Here is a 16,841-nt window from a genome sequence, read left to right as displayed (position 1 = left end):
TACTACACTCGCTTTGATTATTATTACTCCATGTTCCATTTCCCCCGTACCTTAGACATAGATTTTCCCGTTAATGACCCATGAAATTAGATTAACATCGACTTTGTACGTCGCTCCTTGCGCGTACAAAGTTACTACAACTTTGGTGTGTCAGTGGGGCATAATCGATAATATCGGTGCAATAAGTGAGATAAAATCATTATTTTTAAATATTTTTACGTAATTATTCTCACTCCGTAGTATCGAAGAAAACTAAAAGCAAAATACGAAGAGAATTTTAAAGATTGTCCGTAACATCGAAACGTTAACACGTTAGGTGCATATATATACAAAGTAAATAATATTGACTCTATTATGTGTTGCAAATAATAGGATAGAAAACAAAAAATCAAGGAAAAGTCAAGTAGTATATTTCTAAACTTCGATTAAAATTTAGTGTATTTAACCATTGATTAAACGAGATGGCAAGAAAAATATACTTTCACAATTGTTACACTTCAGCATATTACTAAAGAATGTTTCAATAGGAGCGGTAATTTATTTATGATTTTCATTTATGAATCGTCGAACGTACGTTCATTAATGTTCTATAAATATCATCGATGATCTCTATAAAATAATACATATTTAAATTTCTTAAATCTTTTTTCAAATCTTTTTAAAATAATACGTATTTCAGCAACAAGTATAAACGATTGAAATTCGCTACGAAAATTTGCCACGAATTCTTTCGACGAGCGTATTCCGCATTCGCGACATCCATTGACTGTTGAGATCATGCGCAATGATCTAACACCGCGTGATTTTTTTTTTTAGCGACACGTTGAGTCAAAAGTATTTATATGCCAATAATCCACGAGCAACCGAACGACACGACTGTAATATTCCTAGAATTATTCGCAATATCCTAAATACAATTCGAGGAAATCATCAAGAATCAGACTAAATAAATCCACGTCATCGAGACGGTAATTTAAACACTATCGTATTCACCTAGTACTATCAACACTAAATTCACCAGTCGAAATGATTGCTCCCAACTGCTTTTACAAAGAAATTCACATTAAATTCCATACCATATTTTCAAAACACATTGATCATCTCTATTCTACAAGAAAATAAATTTCATCCGTTCCTCTTTTTCCTCGATCATCCATTTCCCTGATATATGTACCAGAAACACCACAACAGGAATCTATCAGTAATTCCAATGTTCATCACACTCTACAACCAAAGATCTCGACTGTACCTCACTCTATAAAAAAAAAAATCTCTCATCCGTACATTTTTCCACGCAGAAATATTTCCCATTCCCTCCTCTCGGTCCCCTAATCTCGAATGCACCGATACAAATCGACATCGAATACTTCGACGGGGGTTCGCGTCGTTCTGATTCGTTCCAAGGGCGAAGTGGATCTCGCAGGAACGCGTGCAGCATCCGTCGAATGCAATATCTGCCATGTGTATTTCTGAGAGGACGCGTACCGATGGCGAGAGCTCGCTCGCGCTCTCGCGCGGTGCATCGCGGTGCATCGCGGATGCACGTGCACTCCGGTTGAGAAACAGCGAGGTCTTTGGCCGACTAATGGCGGATGTACCCCCGCGTCTTTGACGCGGTTTTCCCCCAATTTGCGTCAATTGACGACACGGACGCGCCGGGACGAAAGAAAAGACGTGGATACGAGACGAGCGGGCCGTAATTAAAATTACTGTCACCGAGCAGCAGCAGCAGCAGCAGCCCGCCCGCTTCTGACATCCGAGACGAGCGGTTATGTAACGCTTACCGGCTACACTTGGAACGCATCGTTAAGCCCGCTGACCACTGTCCGCTGTTCACAGACGCGGAAATGCGGGCTCCTTTATGCCAATAGCATTCCACCGGTACTGCGTAGAGAAACGACGCGTTACCGAGAAACTCTATGACATTCCGAAGCGGTACGAAACGCGCAACAGTTACACCGAGTGTTTCTAGCTAACGTTACCGCGGATGTTCCTTACGCGTGTATATATATATATATATATATTTATACGTGTGTGTGTATATATGTATATATGTATATATATGTATAGTTATAGAGGAGATTGGAACGAGAATTTTATCCGGATCAGAGACGACGAATAATGGGAACGCGTAGAGATTTGCGGTGGGACGATTTCTTGCTACGTCGTCGATTCGTGATTTGTTTATTTTTATCGGGTAAAGGGTACACAAGTGGAGACTCTTTGCCTTTGTTGTTTTTAGTAGTATGGAAACCTAACCTAGACCTAACCTAGACCTAACTTTGCCGCTAGAACGTGTATATAGCTATAGTTGTAGTAATGTATACAAAAATGGAGACTTTTTGTCTTCGTTGTTTTTGACAATGTAGAAACCTAACCTAAACCTAACCTAGACCTAGTCTAGATCTAATCTAGACCTAACGTTACCGCTAGAACGCGTATATAGCTATAGTGGTAGTAACGTATGCAAAAATGGAGACTTTTTGCCTTCGTTGTTTTTGACAATGTAGAAACCTAACCTAAACCTAACCTAAACTTAACCTAGACCTAATCTAGACCTAACGTTACCGCTAGAACGCGTATATAGCTATAGTGGTAGTAACGTATGCAAAAATGGAGACTTTTGGTCTTCGTTGTTTTTGACAATATGGAAACCTAACTCAGACCTAACCTAGACCTAACCTAGATCTAACGTTACCACTAGAACGTGTATATAGATGTTAGATATAGTGGTAGTAACGTATACAGAAATGGAGACTTTCTCTTCGTTGTTTTTGACAATATGAGAAAAACCTCTAAAGAGAAACTTAAAAAATGATTATTACGTTCCGAATTATTTTCAGTGTAAACATAATTACATAACATATATATGAAACGTTTGTATTTAAATTTGTATGCAATATCTGTGCCGTAGTTAATAATTATGTTTATCCCCGATGACTTATTAAGATGGATTAATCTTTGGAAGATTCTTTTCTCGTGGTCATATTTTTCAAGATTTAAATCTCGTCGTCGATGTATTTTTATTACCGTACTCTTGGACCCTATAAAGAAACACATTCATTTAGGTATAACGTCTTGCACGACCTTACGAGGAGTTATTTTTATAAAATCATAAAAATCATAATTTACACATTTACCGGTACGGTGTACTATAATGCAAGTTGGAAGAAATAATTCAACAAAACGGTGTTACGATTACAAATGTAGCTCACATCCTGTATATTTTTTGCACACTTTGCGCGTATATATTGCACAAATTTTACATACAATTTGCATATTGGAATGTGTTATACCTGTGTAAACATCTGCGGTCTAATTATCATCCTGCGGAGATTTTAACTAAAAAATGTTTTAATGATCAACAGTTGCATCGCGTTTAAGAAACAATCTTCGGAGAAGTTTCTTCATTTTCTATGTGGATAGTTAATTCAAATGCAATTAACCCTTTCGTGCCGTGAGTTCTATACATTATCCACTTTTACAAAGTATCACAATAGGAACAAGTATTCTTTACATTAATAGAAAATTTTCTCTCACAGCAAACAGAGAATCTTTCTAGACATAATAATTAATATCGTTTGTGTTTGATATTTATTTTCATATCTTACCAACGTATGTAATACATATATATATACCACTTCCAATAATAAATTAAGAAAGTGGATAACATCGATCAAATGTCGTACCTTACGCGTATTGTTTATGCATCTGTTGCGGCACCTCTGGGAGGTGCAGTTTATTGCATTATTCTTGCACAGCCCGTAATAAAAAAAAATTCAGGCCTTTAATGTCACTTTTCAAGCCTTTAATGACCGTTGGGTCGTACCGTGTGCAAGGACTTTGTTTAAGTTATACACCGGGTTTCGTTGCAAAACATTACGTAGGCGTGATGTATGTATATGCACGTGCTTCTGTGTTTCTTAGCATAGTCACGGCACAAGGCGAATCGTATGCAGTTTTTCATCCGCAGCGTGCCAGGCATCATAATGCCTCAATGCTAAAGTCACGAATGAACGTGCTTTCAGGCCGCGAGAAATTTCATTAGTAGTTAGACCGATGTTAAAATCGATCCCATCAAACGATGCAGTCACTCTTCCTATCTACATCGCGTGAAAGAGCCCTCTTATATTTACGTAGACTCGTCGCTCTCTATCTTCGTGCCTCGCCTTGACCCTGTTTTCTGAGAACGATGCACTTCTTTTGCATATTCATTTGGAATTTTCAGGTCTCGTCGTCTACTTACGTTCGTGGCTTCCCTGATTTTTCACTTAACGTGCGATCAATTCCAGACTACTTTTCTCTAACACTGTTCGGTGTTTCTATCTCTGGAAACATTTGAAAAAATCTCTCTCTCTCTCTTTTTCTCTCTCTGGGAAATCAAATTGATCGAACTTTCGCTTTCGCTAAATTTCTCCGTTTAAGCTAAATTACATAGAAAATATGCAAAAACATCGATTTTCATTAGTTTTTATTTCCTTTCATCAGTTTTACTTTCGAGAAGTTCACGTATAAATTTTCTGCTTTTCTTTTTTATAAAGAAAGTATTCAAAAACATCGATTTTCATTAGTTTTTATTTCCTTTGATCAGTTTTACTTTCGAGAAGTTCATGAATGAATTTTCTGCTTTTCTTTTTTATAAAGAAAATATTCAAAAACATCGATTTTCATTAGTTTTTATTTCCTTTGATCAGTTTTACTTTCGAGAAGTTCACGTATAAATTTTCTGCTTTTCTTTTTTATAAAGAAAATATTCAAAAACATCGATTTTCATTAGTTTTTATTTTCATGGATCAGTTTTACTTTCGAGAAGTTCCTGTATAAATTTTCTGTCTCTTTACAAAGAAAATATTCAAAAAACATACTAGAAATTTTCTATTTTTCAAAGGAAGTGTTAATACAGAATCACTAATTATCAACACTTTATCAAAAAAAAAAAAAATGTAAGGGAAACCGTGATAATTTAATTTCCATTTGTCAGTAAACTGTTTAATAAAATGGCAGTTAAATATTATTTTTCATTTGTACCAGATATATTCCTGAACATTTTTATAACAGGTACAAATAATAGAGGATTTTATACGAAAGAATGTATCGGTTAATAGTAAACATTGTCAAAGAATTCTACAATTCTAAATAATAATGAATATTGCAATTCTGAACAATGAGTACCTTTTATGATAAAAGTTGAAAATTTGTCATTATTCGTTATCGAGTGATATTCCTTCGTGTAACTCGATAAGGAGTATTTTAATTAGCGATTGGTTCAACGTGTTCCGATTAATTAGTTTATACCATGACGTGCAGACTGAAAATACTTTCTGCCGTTCTTCGAAGCCTCGTTCTCGCAAGTACACACACGGTGGTAACCGTTGTTAGAACGTTAATAACCATAGGAGCACCATGCGTAGGCCAGCCACGCGTTCCTCTATCTGTCCTTTGTGATTCGATGGCATTAGGTCCCGTTAGCATCTTTGTATGCCATATGGAAATCTCACGCGAGACTTCACAACTAATCGTTACGCATTTCTTTGCGTACAGACAACGGCATTAACAAGTGCGTGCTCGTGCGAGCTAGACTTACCTGTCTCTCGTCTCTCCCAGCTTTAATCGTTCGCATTAATATATTATCTTCTCCAAGCTGTGACTTTAACATTTCTCTGTGGTAATATATAAAAATCGTATTATGCGATTATGTCGATTGGTGAAGCAAAATCAGTGATTATTCGCATTAGTATATTATCTCCTCCAAACTGTGACTTTAATATTGGTTTACAGTTTAAAAATCATAATATGCAGTTGTGTCAATTATTGAAGCAAAATCAGTGATTATTCACATTAGTATATTATCTTCTTCAATTTGTGACTTTAATATTGCCCTACAGTTTAAAAATCATAATATGCAGTTGTGTCAATTATTGAAGCAAAATCAGTGATTATTCGCATTAGTATATTATTACCAAGCTGTGACTTTAATATTGCCCTACAGCTTAAAAATCATACTATGCAGTTGTGTCAATTATTGAAGAAAAATCAGTGATTATTCGCATTAGTATATTATCACCAAGCTGTGACTTTAATATTGCCCTACAGCTTAAAAATCATACTATGCAGTTGTGTCAATTATTGAAGAAAAATCAGTGATTATTCACATTAGTATATTATCTGCTCCAAACTGTGACTTTAATATTGGCTTACAATTTAAAAATCATAATATGCAGTTGTGTCAATTATTGAAGCAATATCAGTGATTATTCGCATTAGTATATTATCACCAAGCTGTGACGTTAATATTGCCCTACAGGTTAAAAATCATACTATGCAGTTATGTCATTTGTTGAAATAAAATCAGTGATTATTCGCATTAGTATATTATTAGTATCTTCTCCAAGCTGTGACTCTGATATTACCCTGTAGCATAAAAACAATATTATGCAGTTGCATAGATTATTGGCGTGAAGTCAATAATTGTATCAATTATTCAAATTAATATTCTCTCCTCTCTAAAGTCTCGCTTTGATATTTCCTTGTAATATAAAAACAACAGTGTGCAGTTGTCGGCTTGAAGTTAATAATTGCTAATTATTAACATTAAAATTTCCTCTTCTCTGAAGTTGTAGTGTGATTTGGTTATTGTTCCTTAATATGAAAACGACACTGTGCAGTGTATAAGTTGTTTAAACTTATTTAAAAAACATTTTTAATGTACAACGTATAATTTGGAGACAGACGACGCAAAAATTGTGAGCTGTGTATTTTATTTTTAATACATGTTTGTATAAAAATATACGATATAAACTTATCGTTGAAAAAATTGAAATTAAGTCCATTTTGTAAAACTACCAAAGGACTTCTGGAACACTCTGTACATAATTGAAATAGCTCTCGGAGACCAATAACTCGTACACTGAGTAGAACTTTGCCTTATTTAATAATAAATTCAGTACGCGTTAACCCATGCTGATCACGCATAAAAAAAAGAAAAATGCAGCGATAAATAGTTCCGTAATAAATTGTACGAAATAAAAAGTATCACCTTGCTCTCTGAATCTGTTCTCGACTACTGTGTATGTTTTAAAATCGTAAAATCTTGGAAACTATGCTTAAAATAGGTCAAGATTTAACACTGAAGACTTGCGGCGCCTTAACGGCGTCTTTGTAAGTTTTATTTCTTTTTTGTCGGATGCTCCCGAAGTCGTTCAATGTTTTCGAAATACAGATTTCGTAGACGAAGGATCGTAAAATGTGATTACCTTTCATTATTTACCAAACATTTATTCAGAAGCAGTCTTCGAATTCTCTACCATTTACGAATACCGTAATCACACGTTTTTAAATATTCTTCAAATAATTGTCAAATCACGTGTCACTTTAAAAGTGACGTTTAGTGAAAAAATAACACAACAGTGCATTAAAACGTGTTTCTGGCCATATGCCCTGAATTTGTCAAAATATCACGAATGATTTATCCCCAGAGTTTACACATCAATTGCACACGAATGTCACTTTTTTAACCTTTGTGTATCCATTGCACGAAATGGTCGTGTAAACATGGAAAATTTGAATTGAATCGTAATGACGATAAGAAAGTTGCTGGTTATTTCGAAAATTAATTAATCATCGATAGTTTCGCAACAATGTTGAATATATTGATCGAAGGTTTAGCGTTCCAGGTTCGTAGACACTTTTTAAATTCGAGTAAATTTTTCAATAAACCGAACACGGATTATTTACCCTGGAATTAATATTTCACAACGTAAGGATACGAGCATTACTTTATTATTTATTCGAATCCTCGTTCACGTACGGCTGCGAAATGACAGTGGTCTACACATCAGGGTAAACGATTTATAATAAAAGGAAACTGTTTCCGCAGCTGTATTGCAAACGAAAACAAATCTTGATCGAACGAGGCAAGGTATGTGCTCTAACCTAAACAAGCCACTAAATTTGGACATCCTGTAAAGATAGGCATCCGTTCCTTGAAAGCTGGCCAGTCATAATTCAAGAATGAAATATCATCAATTTTATCATTTTCTGCTTATAATTCACTGACCCGTTATTTTTCAATTCGTACAATATTTTTATATCCTCGATTAAATCACAAATAGAATTCGACTTTAAATTCTAGAGTCTGGAATCTCTCTGTTGTACGAGTTTCCAGTGAAAGTAGTGCAATAAGCGATAATAATCTTTTTCAACGAAACTCATTGTCGTATTAAATAAATACTAAATACATAAATACAGATACGCATAAATGCATAAAGAATAAATAAACGATACTGGTAATAAATGCTGTTGGTACAGCTCAAACTCAAAAATAGAAATCAATTAGTATCGAACATTTAAAATTCTTATTGAGAATATCGTATTAGATTAAACATAACTTATTTGATACAAATACAGTACACAGGATGTTCCGTTTATATCTTAACCAGCTTAAATATTCCCGTTATTTTTTACACTACGAAGAATTATCTATCTCGAAGAAATAAATATAATTACAAAACACTCCCCATTCAAGGTTATCCATTTCGAGGTTTCAAATTCATCAGATTTCTTTTAACCAAAGTGACCTTTGGACGACCTTGAACGAGACATTACACTCAAACATACCAGAAAAGTTCCAAATCCACGAAGCACAATTATTAAAAAATAGATCTTAAAATTAATTCAGCCCATGAATTTTCTATCCATCGAACCACCCTAATACCTACAAAATTCAATCCTTAAAAACTAAATTCCAAAATTCGTTCACCTTTTCACCGATGAGAATTTCTTTCCATCGAACCATCCTAATACCTACAAACTTCAATCCTTAAAAACTAAATTCTAAAATTCCTTCACCTTTTCACGATTAAATTCACCGATGAGAATTTCTTTCCATCGAACCATCCTAATACCTACAAACTTCAATCCTCAAAAACTAAATTCTAAAATTCCTTCACCTTTTCACCGATAAGAATTTCTTTCCATCGAGACACCCGATACAACACCCACGAACTTCAAGAACCGAATTGCAAAATTGTTTCGAACGCCCCCCTCCATCTCGATTAATTCACCCGTGGAAAAGTTACCAGTGCCGGTTTCTCCCCGCGGCGTGGTGCATAATAACTTAATCTTGTAAACCGTGTAGTTTCGTCGCGCGGCTCGCAGCCTTGAAATTCAAATTGAATCGGCGGTAACACGATTTCGCGAAACTCTCCGTACGTGAAACCACGTTTCCCCCGTATTCGAAGTCGCTCGAGTTCTCGGTGCACTTCCTACACGCGAGTGCAGTCAACGGTTTCTTTGTGCCTTTCGTTCGGCCTTCGGCGCAGCGTACCTTGCGTTACCTCATCGCAGCCAGAGGTCCGCCCCTGCGTTTCAAGCAGAAAAATTCATCGATCGCTTTCCCATATGCTCGTACGCTTACGTACGCGAGCTCCATGACATTGGAAAACGCTTTTAAGCGGTTATTCTCCCGACGAGTGCTTTCCAATGCACTCGTCGGGTATTCCAGTCGTTCGCGATACTCTCCTCGCGTCATTTGTCCATAGGGTGTACCGTCGATGAATCAACCCGACCGAAAAATTCTAGCCAAGGAATCATTTTTCCAAATAACACACGCGATATAACTTCTCTTCGTAAATTAGAATTTTTTAACCGTTGCAATACGGATCTCTCGTAATACGTTACAAGTGGGAAAGAATGCATTTGATTTACCTTTGATGCATTTAAGAATGCATTTAATTTACAGTAATACGGATCTCTTGTAATACGTTACAAGTGGGAATGCTTTTACTTTACCTTTATTTTATAATAAAGGTAAGGTATCTTTAGGCTTTATTTTATGACTAAATGTGGTATCTATTGATTTTTCTAAATAATACAAGCGATCTTCTCTTTGTACGTTAGAATTTTCTCTTGTAATACATTACAAATGGGAAAGAATGCATTTACTTTACCTTTATTTTATAATAAAGGTAAGGTATCTCTACGCTTTATTTTATGATTAATTGTGGTATCTATTGACATCGTATCGGTGGATATTTTTCTTTGTATCAACATTTAAATTTTTCTTGTATAATGCTGTGGTAAAATGGATGAAAGAAGTTTTTCGACTTGGTGTAAAACAATTCGGGCAAAATTTGTGGAGATTTATTGTATCTAGAGTAGAGTTGCATAAAGCAAGGTGAAGGTAGCGGTGTAACGAGCGTAACACATACATTTTTATGTTACATTATCGTAGTCGCTTTCGATAGGTTCCGAAGAGTGTACAATTGTTTGGAATATTTACAAATATTGTGTATTATAGACAGATGTGTAAATTTCAGTAACGATGCTTACCTTCTTGTAGGTTATTGACAGTGGACGTTATTTTTATTAATTGTAGACCGATGTTTGTCGATTGGAGTTTCATTAAACACCACTAGATCACTTTAGAGTTAATACGTATCGTTGTTGGTATTCAGTGAGACGTTTGTCTACGTAAGAGTATCGTTCGATTACAATACAATAGTTTCGAAGCCTTTAGGGTACTTACAACGTAAGCACTATCATGTGTAACCTAAAGTAAAGTTATTTAGCCTTAGAAATATAATCCGTTCGCTGCTGGAGACTCGGGTGCAAAGTGACCGAAACACTTTTTCATGCTTTTTCATGAAATATATATATACAGGGTGTCTCATACGACGAGCTGCATTTTTAAATGTCACGAGATAAAATGAAGTGATTATTGGACGTGACATTTTCCTGTGTTGCTTTTAAAAACTTTTGTTTGTCAGTACGGTTGAAAAAGTATTGTTGCACTTTTTTTTTTTTAATGGATCTCTATACTTTTTTATGCATCAATTAGCGTAGTTCTCCTCCACAGAATAGTATGGTAATTTTATTTTTGAAAATTGTCAGTGCAGAAGTTATTTCAATGTCAAACCTATTTAATTATTTAATTTAGTTTAGAAGTTATTTCAATGTCCAATTTATTTAATTATTTAATTTAGTTTAGAAGTTATTTCAATGTCAAACCTATTTAATTATTTAATTTAGTTTAGAAGGTATTTCAATGTCAAACCTATTTGATTATTTAATTTAGTTTAGAAGTTATTTTAATTTTAAATCCATTTAATTATTTAATTTAGTTTAGAAGTTATTTCAATGTCAAATCTATTTCATTATTTAATTTAGTTTAGAAGTTATTTCAATGTCCAATTTATTTAATTATTTAATTTAGTTTAGAAGTTATTTCAATGTCAAACCTATTTAATTATTTAATTTAGTTTAGAAGGTATTTCAATGTCAAACCTATTTGATTATTTAATTTAGTTTAGAAGTTATTTTAATTTTATATCCATTTAATTATTTAATTTAGTTTAGAAGTTATTTCAATGTCAAATCTATTTCATTATTTAATTTAGTTTAGAAGTTATTTCAATGCCAAATCTATTTCATTATTTAATTTAGTTTAAAAGTTATTTCAATTTTATATCCATTTAATTATTTAATTCAGTTTAGAAGTTATTTCAATTTTAAATCCATTTAATTATCTAATTTAGTTTAGAAGTTATTTCAATGTTGCGTGTACTTTGTTATTTCGTTTAGTTTACAAGTTATTTCAGTATCGAGTCTGCTCAATTATTTTGATGGATCTGCACACCTTGACTGTACTCGTTCGTCTGTACACCTTTATCGTGTTACATGGAACATCGACGGACGTTTGAAATTGATTCGTGTTTACTAATATGCTAAAAAGCAGTAGATAGCGAAGGTTGAGAGAAGATACATCCAGTTGAATAACACAACATTCACCTGTTCGTCTGAGTTTAATTCGTGTCGATTTCTAACAGAATTCTCACACATAGAACACAATTAATATTTTCTGGATTTTGTTCAGCACGAAACGAAAATGCGTAATCGTATCAAATAAAAGTGACAAACGTGTGAACCTTTTTGAATTCGCGCCAGAATCGTGCAAAAAGTGATCAACTCGTTAAATGTTCTACGTATTAACGTATGTATTACGTACTTAATAATTGTGCTTAAGAAATTGTTAAACCATTTCTACTAGTAACTATGCCGGGTGAATCTGAGGCTGTCGGTGCGCTGATGTTGCCGACAATAATTACGAGATGAGAATCCCGTCGGTGCACGATGATTAAGTTATAAAACGCACATCGAGAATTGCGTCACGTGGAAGTCACAGACAGCGGAGCACGGTTCTCACGTTTTAATATATAGGATACGTTTAACGAGCGTTTCACGAAAAACGAGAAATTTCCGCGAACAATTGCTACGTTGTATGTAAATTTCCAGCGTGTACCTTCGCATGAGTCTCGTTGGAAAAAATTTTATTCCAAGTTATTTTTGCCTCGAGTGTGGCAAATATTCAACCGAATCGAGAGTATTGCCTTTTCTCTTTTTTATTCTTTTTTTATCGATTAACGAAGACACGAATCGAATTATTCGATTACGATTATTCGTATACGATTATTGATCGCTTTGTTTGCTTGTAAATCGTTGCATCTAGGTGTAGAAATAACAGTAAACGTAGGAATCGTTGTGTTTTAAAATTACCGATTGATGTTTAAGATTATCGATTGGTTTGTTTGCTTGTAAATCGTTGCATCTAGGTGTAGAAATAACAGTAAACGTAGGAATTGTTGTGTTTTAAAATTACCGATTGATGTTTACGATTATCGATCGCTTTGTTTGCTTGTAAATTGTTCCATCTAGGTGTAGAGACAACGGTAAACGTAAGCGCCATTATACGTAAACCGATGAATCGATATTCGTAAATAAATAAGAAACAAATTTTCCAGATACGTTTCGTCGGTGCAGCATTAATTAGATGACGTGATCGGTTACTTTTAACGTTTAATTTATCTGGATTCTTATCGTAATTCATCACCACCGGTCTGTTTTTTTTTACATCTTTATCGCAGTTCATCGCTTCCCACAATGTTTCGCAATGATCTAATCTTCTGCTGAATGTATCAAATTACTTAAAGGGATCAACCACTGAACATGATTCTGTTATGAGGATAAAGTAGAAGTTGGAGTTGCTTAACCGAAAACACCGAATATATTGATTATATAGATGTGTCGTGGTCCAGAAAATTTGATACTCGATAAATGAAAAACCATTTCAAACCAGGGTGTGTAAAAGTATACCATAAATGCACATAATAGGAGTAGACCGAAGTATCATTGTTTTTAATATTATTAATTCATTATTTGGCCACTAAAGTGACTACTACGGTTAAATAGAGTGGATCGTGTTAAAAATCGTTACTTCCCCTGTATCATCCTTAGCGTAAACAATCGTGAAATAAATAATACTTGTAACTATGTAAAAATCAAACAAAGAAGTAAAGAATTTTATACAATAGCCCATAGAAACCAAAAAGTTTTTATATACTTGGTGCTTTCTCTAACTCAAACACTTGGAATATTATTGTTAGTATTTCTATAACAATATCTGGAATAAGATAGTTAGGTAAATTAATCAAATTAGCCAGGGTGCTTTAAATGACTCCAAAAGTTAAATACAGTTTCATCTTGCAAAATCTAAAAAGATAAGTATATGGTGCTTTCTTCGATTCCAGTAGAATAATATTGTTCGTGTCTGGAACAATATTGTTAGTAATGTAACAATACTTAGAATAATATTATTAACGTTTATACAACGATATCTAGAATAATATTGTTAGAATTTGTGCGACGATACCCAGAATAATATTCTTGGTATTTATACAACATCTAAAATTATATTCGTAGTATTTTCCCAACAATATCTAGAACAATCCTAGTATCTAGCCAATAATATCTAGAAGAATCTTAGTATCTAGCCAACAATATCTAGAACAATTTTAGTATTTTCCCAACAATATCTAGAACAATCTTAGTATCTAGCTAACAATATCTAGAACAATCTTAGTATTTTCTCAACAATATCTAGAACAATATTAGTATCTAGCCAACAATATCTAGAACAATCTTAGTATTTTCCCAACAATATCTAGAACAATCTTAGTATCTAGCTAACAATATCTAGAACAATCTTAGTATTTTCCTAACAATATCTAAAACAATCTTAGTATCTAGCCAATAATATCTAGAACAATCTTAGTATCTAGCCAATAATATCTAGAACAATCTTAGTATCTAGCTAACAATATCTAGAACAATCTTAGTATTTTCCTAACAATATCTAGAACAATCTTAGTATTTTCCTAACAATATCTAGAACAATCTTAGTATCTAGCTAATAATATCTAGAACAATCTTAGCATCTAGCTAACAATATCTAGAACAATCTTAGTATCTAGCTAACAGTATCTAGAACAATCTTAGTATCTAGCTAACAATATCTAGAACAATCTTAGTATTTTCCCAACAATATCTAGAACAATCTTAGTATTTTCCCAACAAAATCTAGAACAATCTTAGTATCTAGCCAACAATATCCACAATAATATCGCTAAGTAATTAAATAGAATTAACAGTCGGTGGAACCAGAGCTAAACAAACAGTCGGTAGAAAGTACGTCGCGTTGCGATCCGAATGCAAAAATCGTCAATCTCCAGAGCGGTGATTACCGCATCACGTGCAACGCTCCGAGAAAATTGATAGCGGGAACGCTCGTTGATTATCGTTTTTTTCTTTTTCCCTTCTTTTTTATTTTACAGCCGCCGGAGAACGAGTTGCAGAAAATTGGCGAACGGGTACCCAGCGAGCACGAGCTCAGAGTACAAAGATCTCTGCAACGACTGAACGTCCCGGATTGGTACAAGAACTCTCCCGCGGCTCGCGATGGTTTCCGGTTGAAGAGGCACTCTGACGCGTCACAGCACGGAGGATGGCGTGCTCTGGGCTCGAAAACCACTTCCCTCTCGTCCCTTTCGTCGTCTTCCAATAGACAACCGACTACAGGTAAATACCATTCCTGTTGTAAGACACTGTTGGACGAACGGGCCTCCATCGAGCTGGAAAACACATTAACGTCGCGTCGCACGAACGCGTGTCACCCTCCGAACCGTGAACTCCTGTTAGCTGTTGTTTTTACATTGCTTGGAGATCGTTCCAGGGGTATCCCAAACGTCGTTGCAGATGGAACAATATCGCTTCGCTAAAGAACTCGGTATTATTCGAACGATATTTTTCATCATTTTTCACGCTCAGATCGTCGTTTAACGCGTGGTATCTGTCTCCGTAAGAAATATAGAAACTTTGAAAAAAAAATCGTTAAAATAAGTGGAAGGTTACAGCTCTCAAAAGTTGTAGAATATTTACTAAAAAGTAACGGAGATCGTTGAAACGTTCGTAACGGAGAAGAACGTCTTTTTGTATTGTTTTACGTTATTAACAAAGGCAGAACGAAGAATATGTGCGATATTTTAGACCGAATCTTATCCTTCCTGTGCTGTAAGTTTTATTTATTTTGATGGCTCAGAGATTAGTTTCTTTGTGACTTTTTAATACCGTTCCATTCTCGTAGAATGCTTCCCAAGTCTGTATGTGACTTTGTATTTGTATTATTATTTACAATATTTGTGTGATATTTTCTTTGGACTTAACCAATACCGAACATACATACAAAATAATTTCAACGATTTACATTATATAATCAAAGTTTGTTCGAAGGAATAAGTGTTTCGTGACTTTAAGCGGGGGTATGGGTGTGTCCTATTTGACCTTGTTCACGAGTTGTAGTCATTGTTGTGTATCAGGAATTCTGGATAAGAAATTATTGTAATCGATCCTACTAAATTATTCTCGATAATTCGAAACTTTATTCATCGTTACGATTGCCATTGTTTCACTCGTACTTCCATCGAGTCGTAAACTACAATCAAGGGTAAACGCACGGTCAGGGATGATCGGTGATAATGTAATTGGACAATGGTTTCTTTGATGGAGGATCAACGGGTCAATCTTATGTCAGTTTCTTGAGTAATCAATTGCATAATTTCCTAACAGATGGATAGGTCGTGCAGGACCTATTGCCTCGAATGAATTGGAGTAATTTGTCTTATAGAACGGAATAGTCAATAACGTCGAGACGTATCAAGGACTTATCGAGCATTGTGTACAAACAGTTAAACAGAATCGGTTACACTGGCTCGGTTTGTCATCCAGAATTCCCAGAGGACAGAAATAGCTATAACTTTAATTACTATAATTATATAATTATCCAAGGAACTGACATAACATTTATTTGCAATCCCACGTCAAGGAAAACAGGTTCGATTACATTGCAGCCAATCATCTCTGACCATAGATTCACACTGGAATTGTCGTCGATGACTTAATTGGAAGAATAACGTACACGAAGTGAAGAAAAGTAAATAATAACAATAATAAGTTTTAACTTATCGAAGAATTATATACAAACAATTCAGCAGAATCGGTTGTGACAGTTCGTCGTCCAGAATTACCAATGGTACAAAAATAGCCAATAACTTGAAAACAAGGTCACACTGGGCACACGTTTATACGAACCTTTTTCGTGGCTTTATGTCCCCTGTCCACCTCTAAAGAGTCCACCTGTTATGAAACACATATATTCTTGGTATATTACGCAATACTGCCTCCAGGTCCAGACACGTCTCGTTACGTTAACGGGGCTTCAATAATATTATAATTTTATTGTTTCGATACAACGCGTTGATCCATGATATCGTCACTAAACGTGAGTATCCTTGTGCAGAGTTCTCGTACGTGTAATGTAACTTAGTCGATAAGTAGCGATGGGTACCAATATTCTGCCGATATAACCAAGTAATTTACAAGTGCAAACATTATTTCTCGCGAGTTGTATCTGAACTTCTGAAACGAAACTTCGGTATTGAAATTGATTCGAT

General features: G+C 34.7%; 1 protein-coding gene across 9 annotated transcripts in view; it reads left to right on the top strand.

Annotated features, from left to right (window-relative positions):
* The window catches only part of LOC143143825 (uncharacterized), a 134,402-nt gene that overhangs the window by 87,281 nt on the left and 30,280 nt on the right, over positions 1-16,841 (top strand). For all 9 annotated transcript variants that reach the window (XM_076305547.1, XM_076305549.1, XM_076305551.1 and 6 more), the window contains exon 7: positions 14,667-14,910. In XM_076305547.1, coding sequence (XP_076161662.1) covers positions 14,667-14,910 — 244 coding nt within the window. The remainder of the gene's footprint in view (positions 1-14,666; positions 14,911-16,841) is intronic.

The sequence above is a fragment of the Ptiloglossa arizonensis genome, chromosome 2 (genome assembly GCF_051014685.1).
Source record: "Ptiloglossa arizonensis isolate GNS036 chromosome 2, iyPtiAriz1_principal, whole genome shotgun sequence".
Classification (NCBI taxonomy): Eukaryota; Metazoa; Arthropoda; class Insecta; order Hymenoptera; family Colletidae; genus Ptiloglossa; species Ptiloglossa arizonensis.
This window is presented reverse-complemented; position numbering and strand designations above follow the sequence as displayed.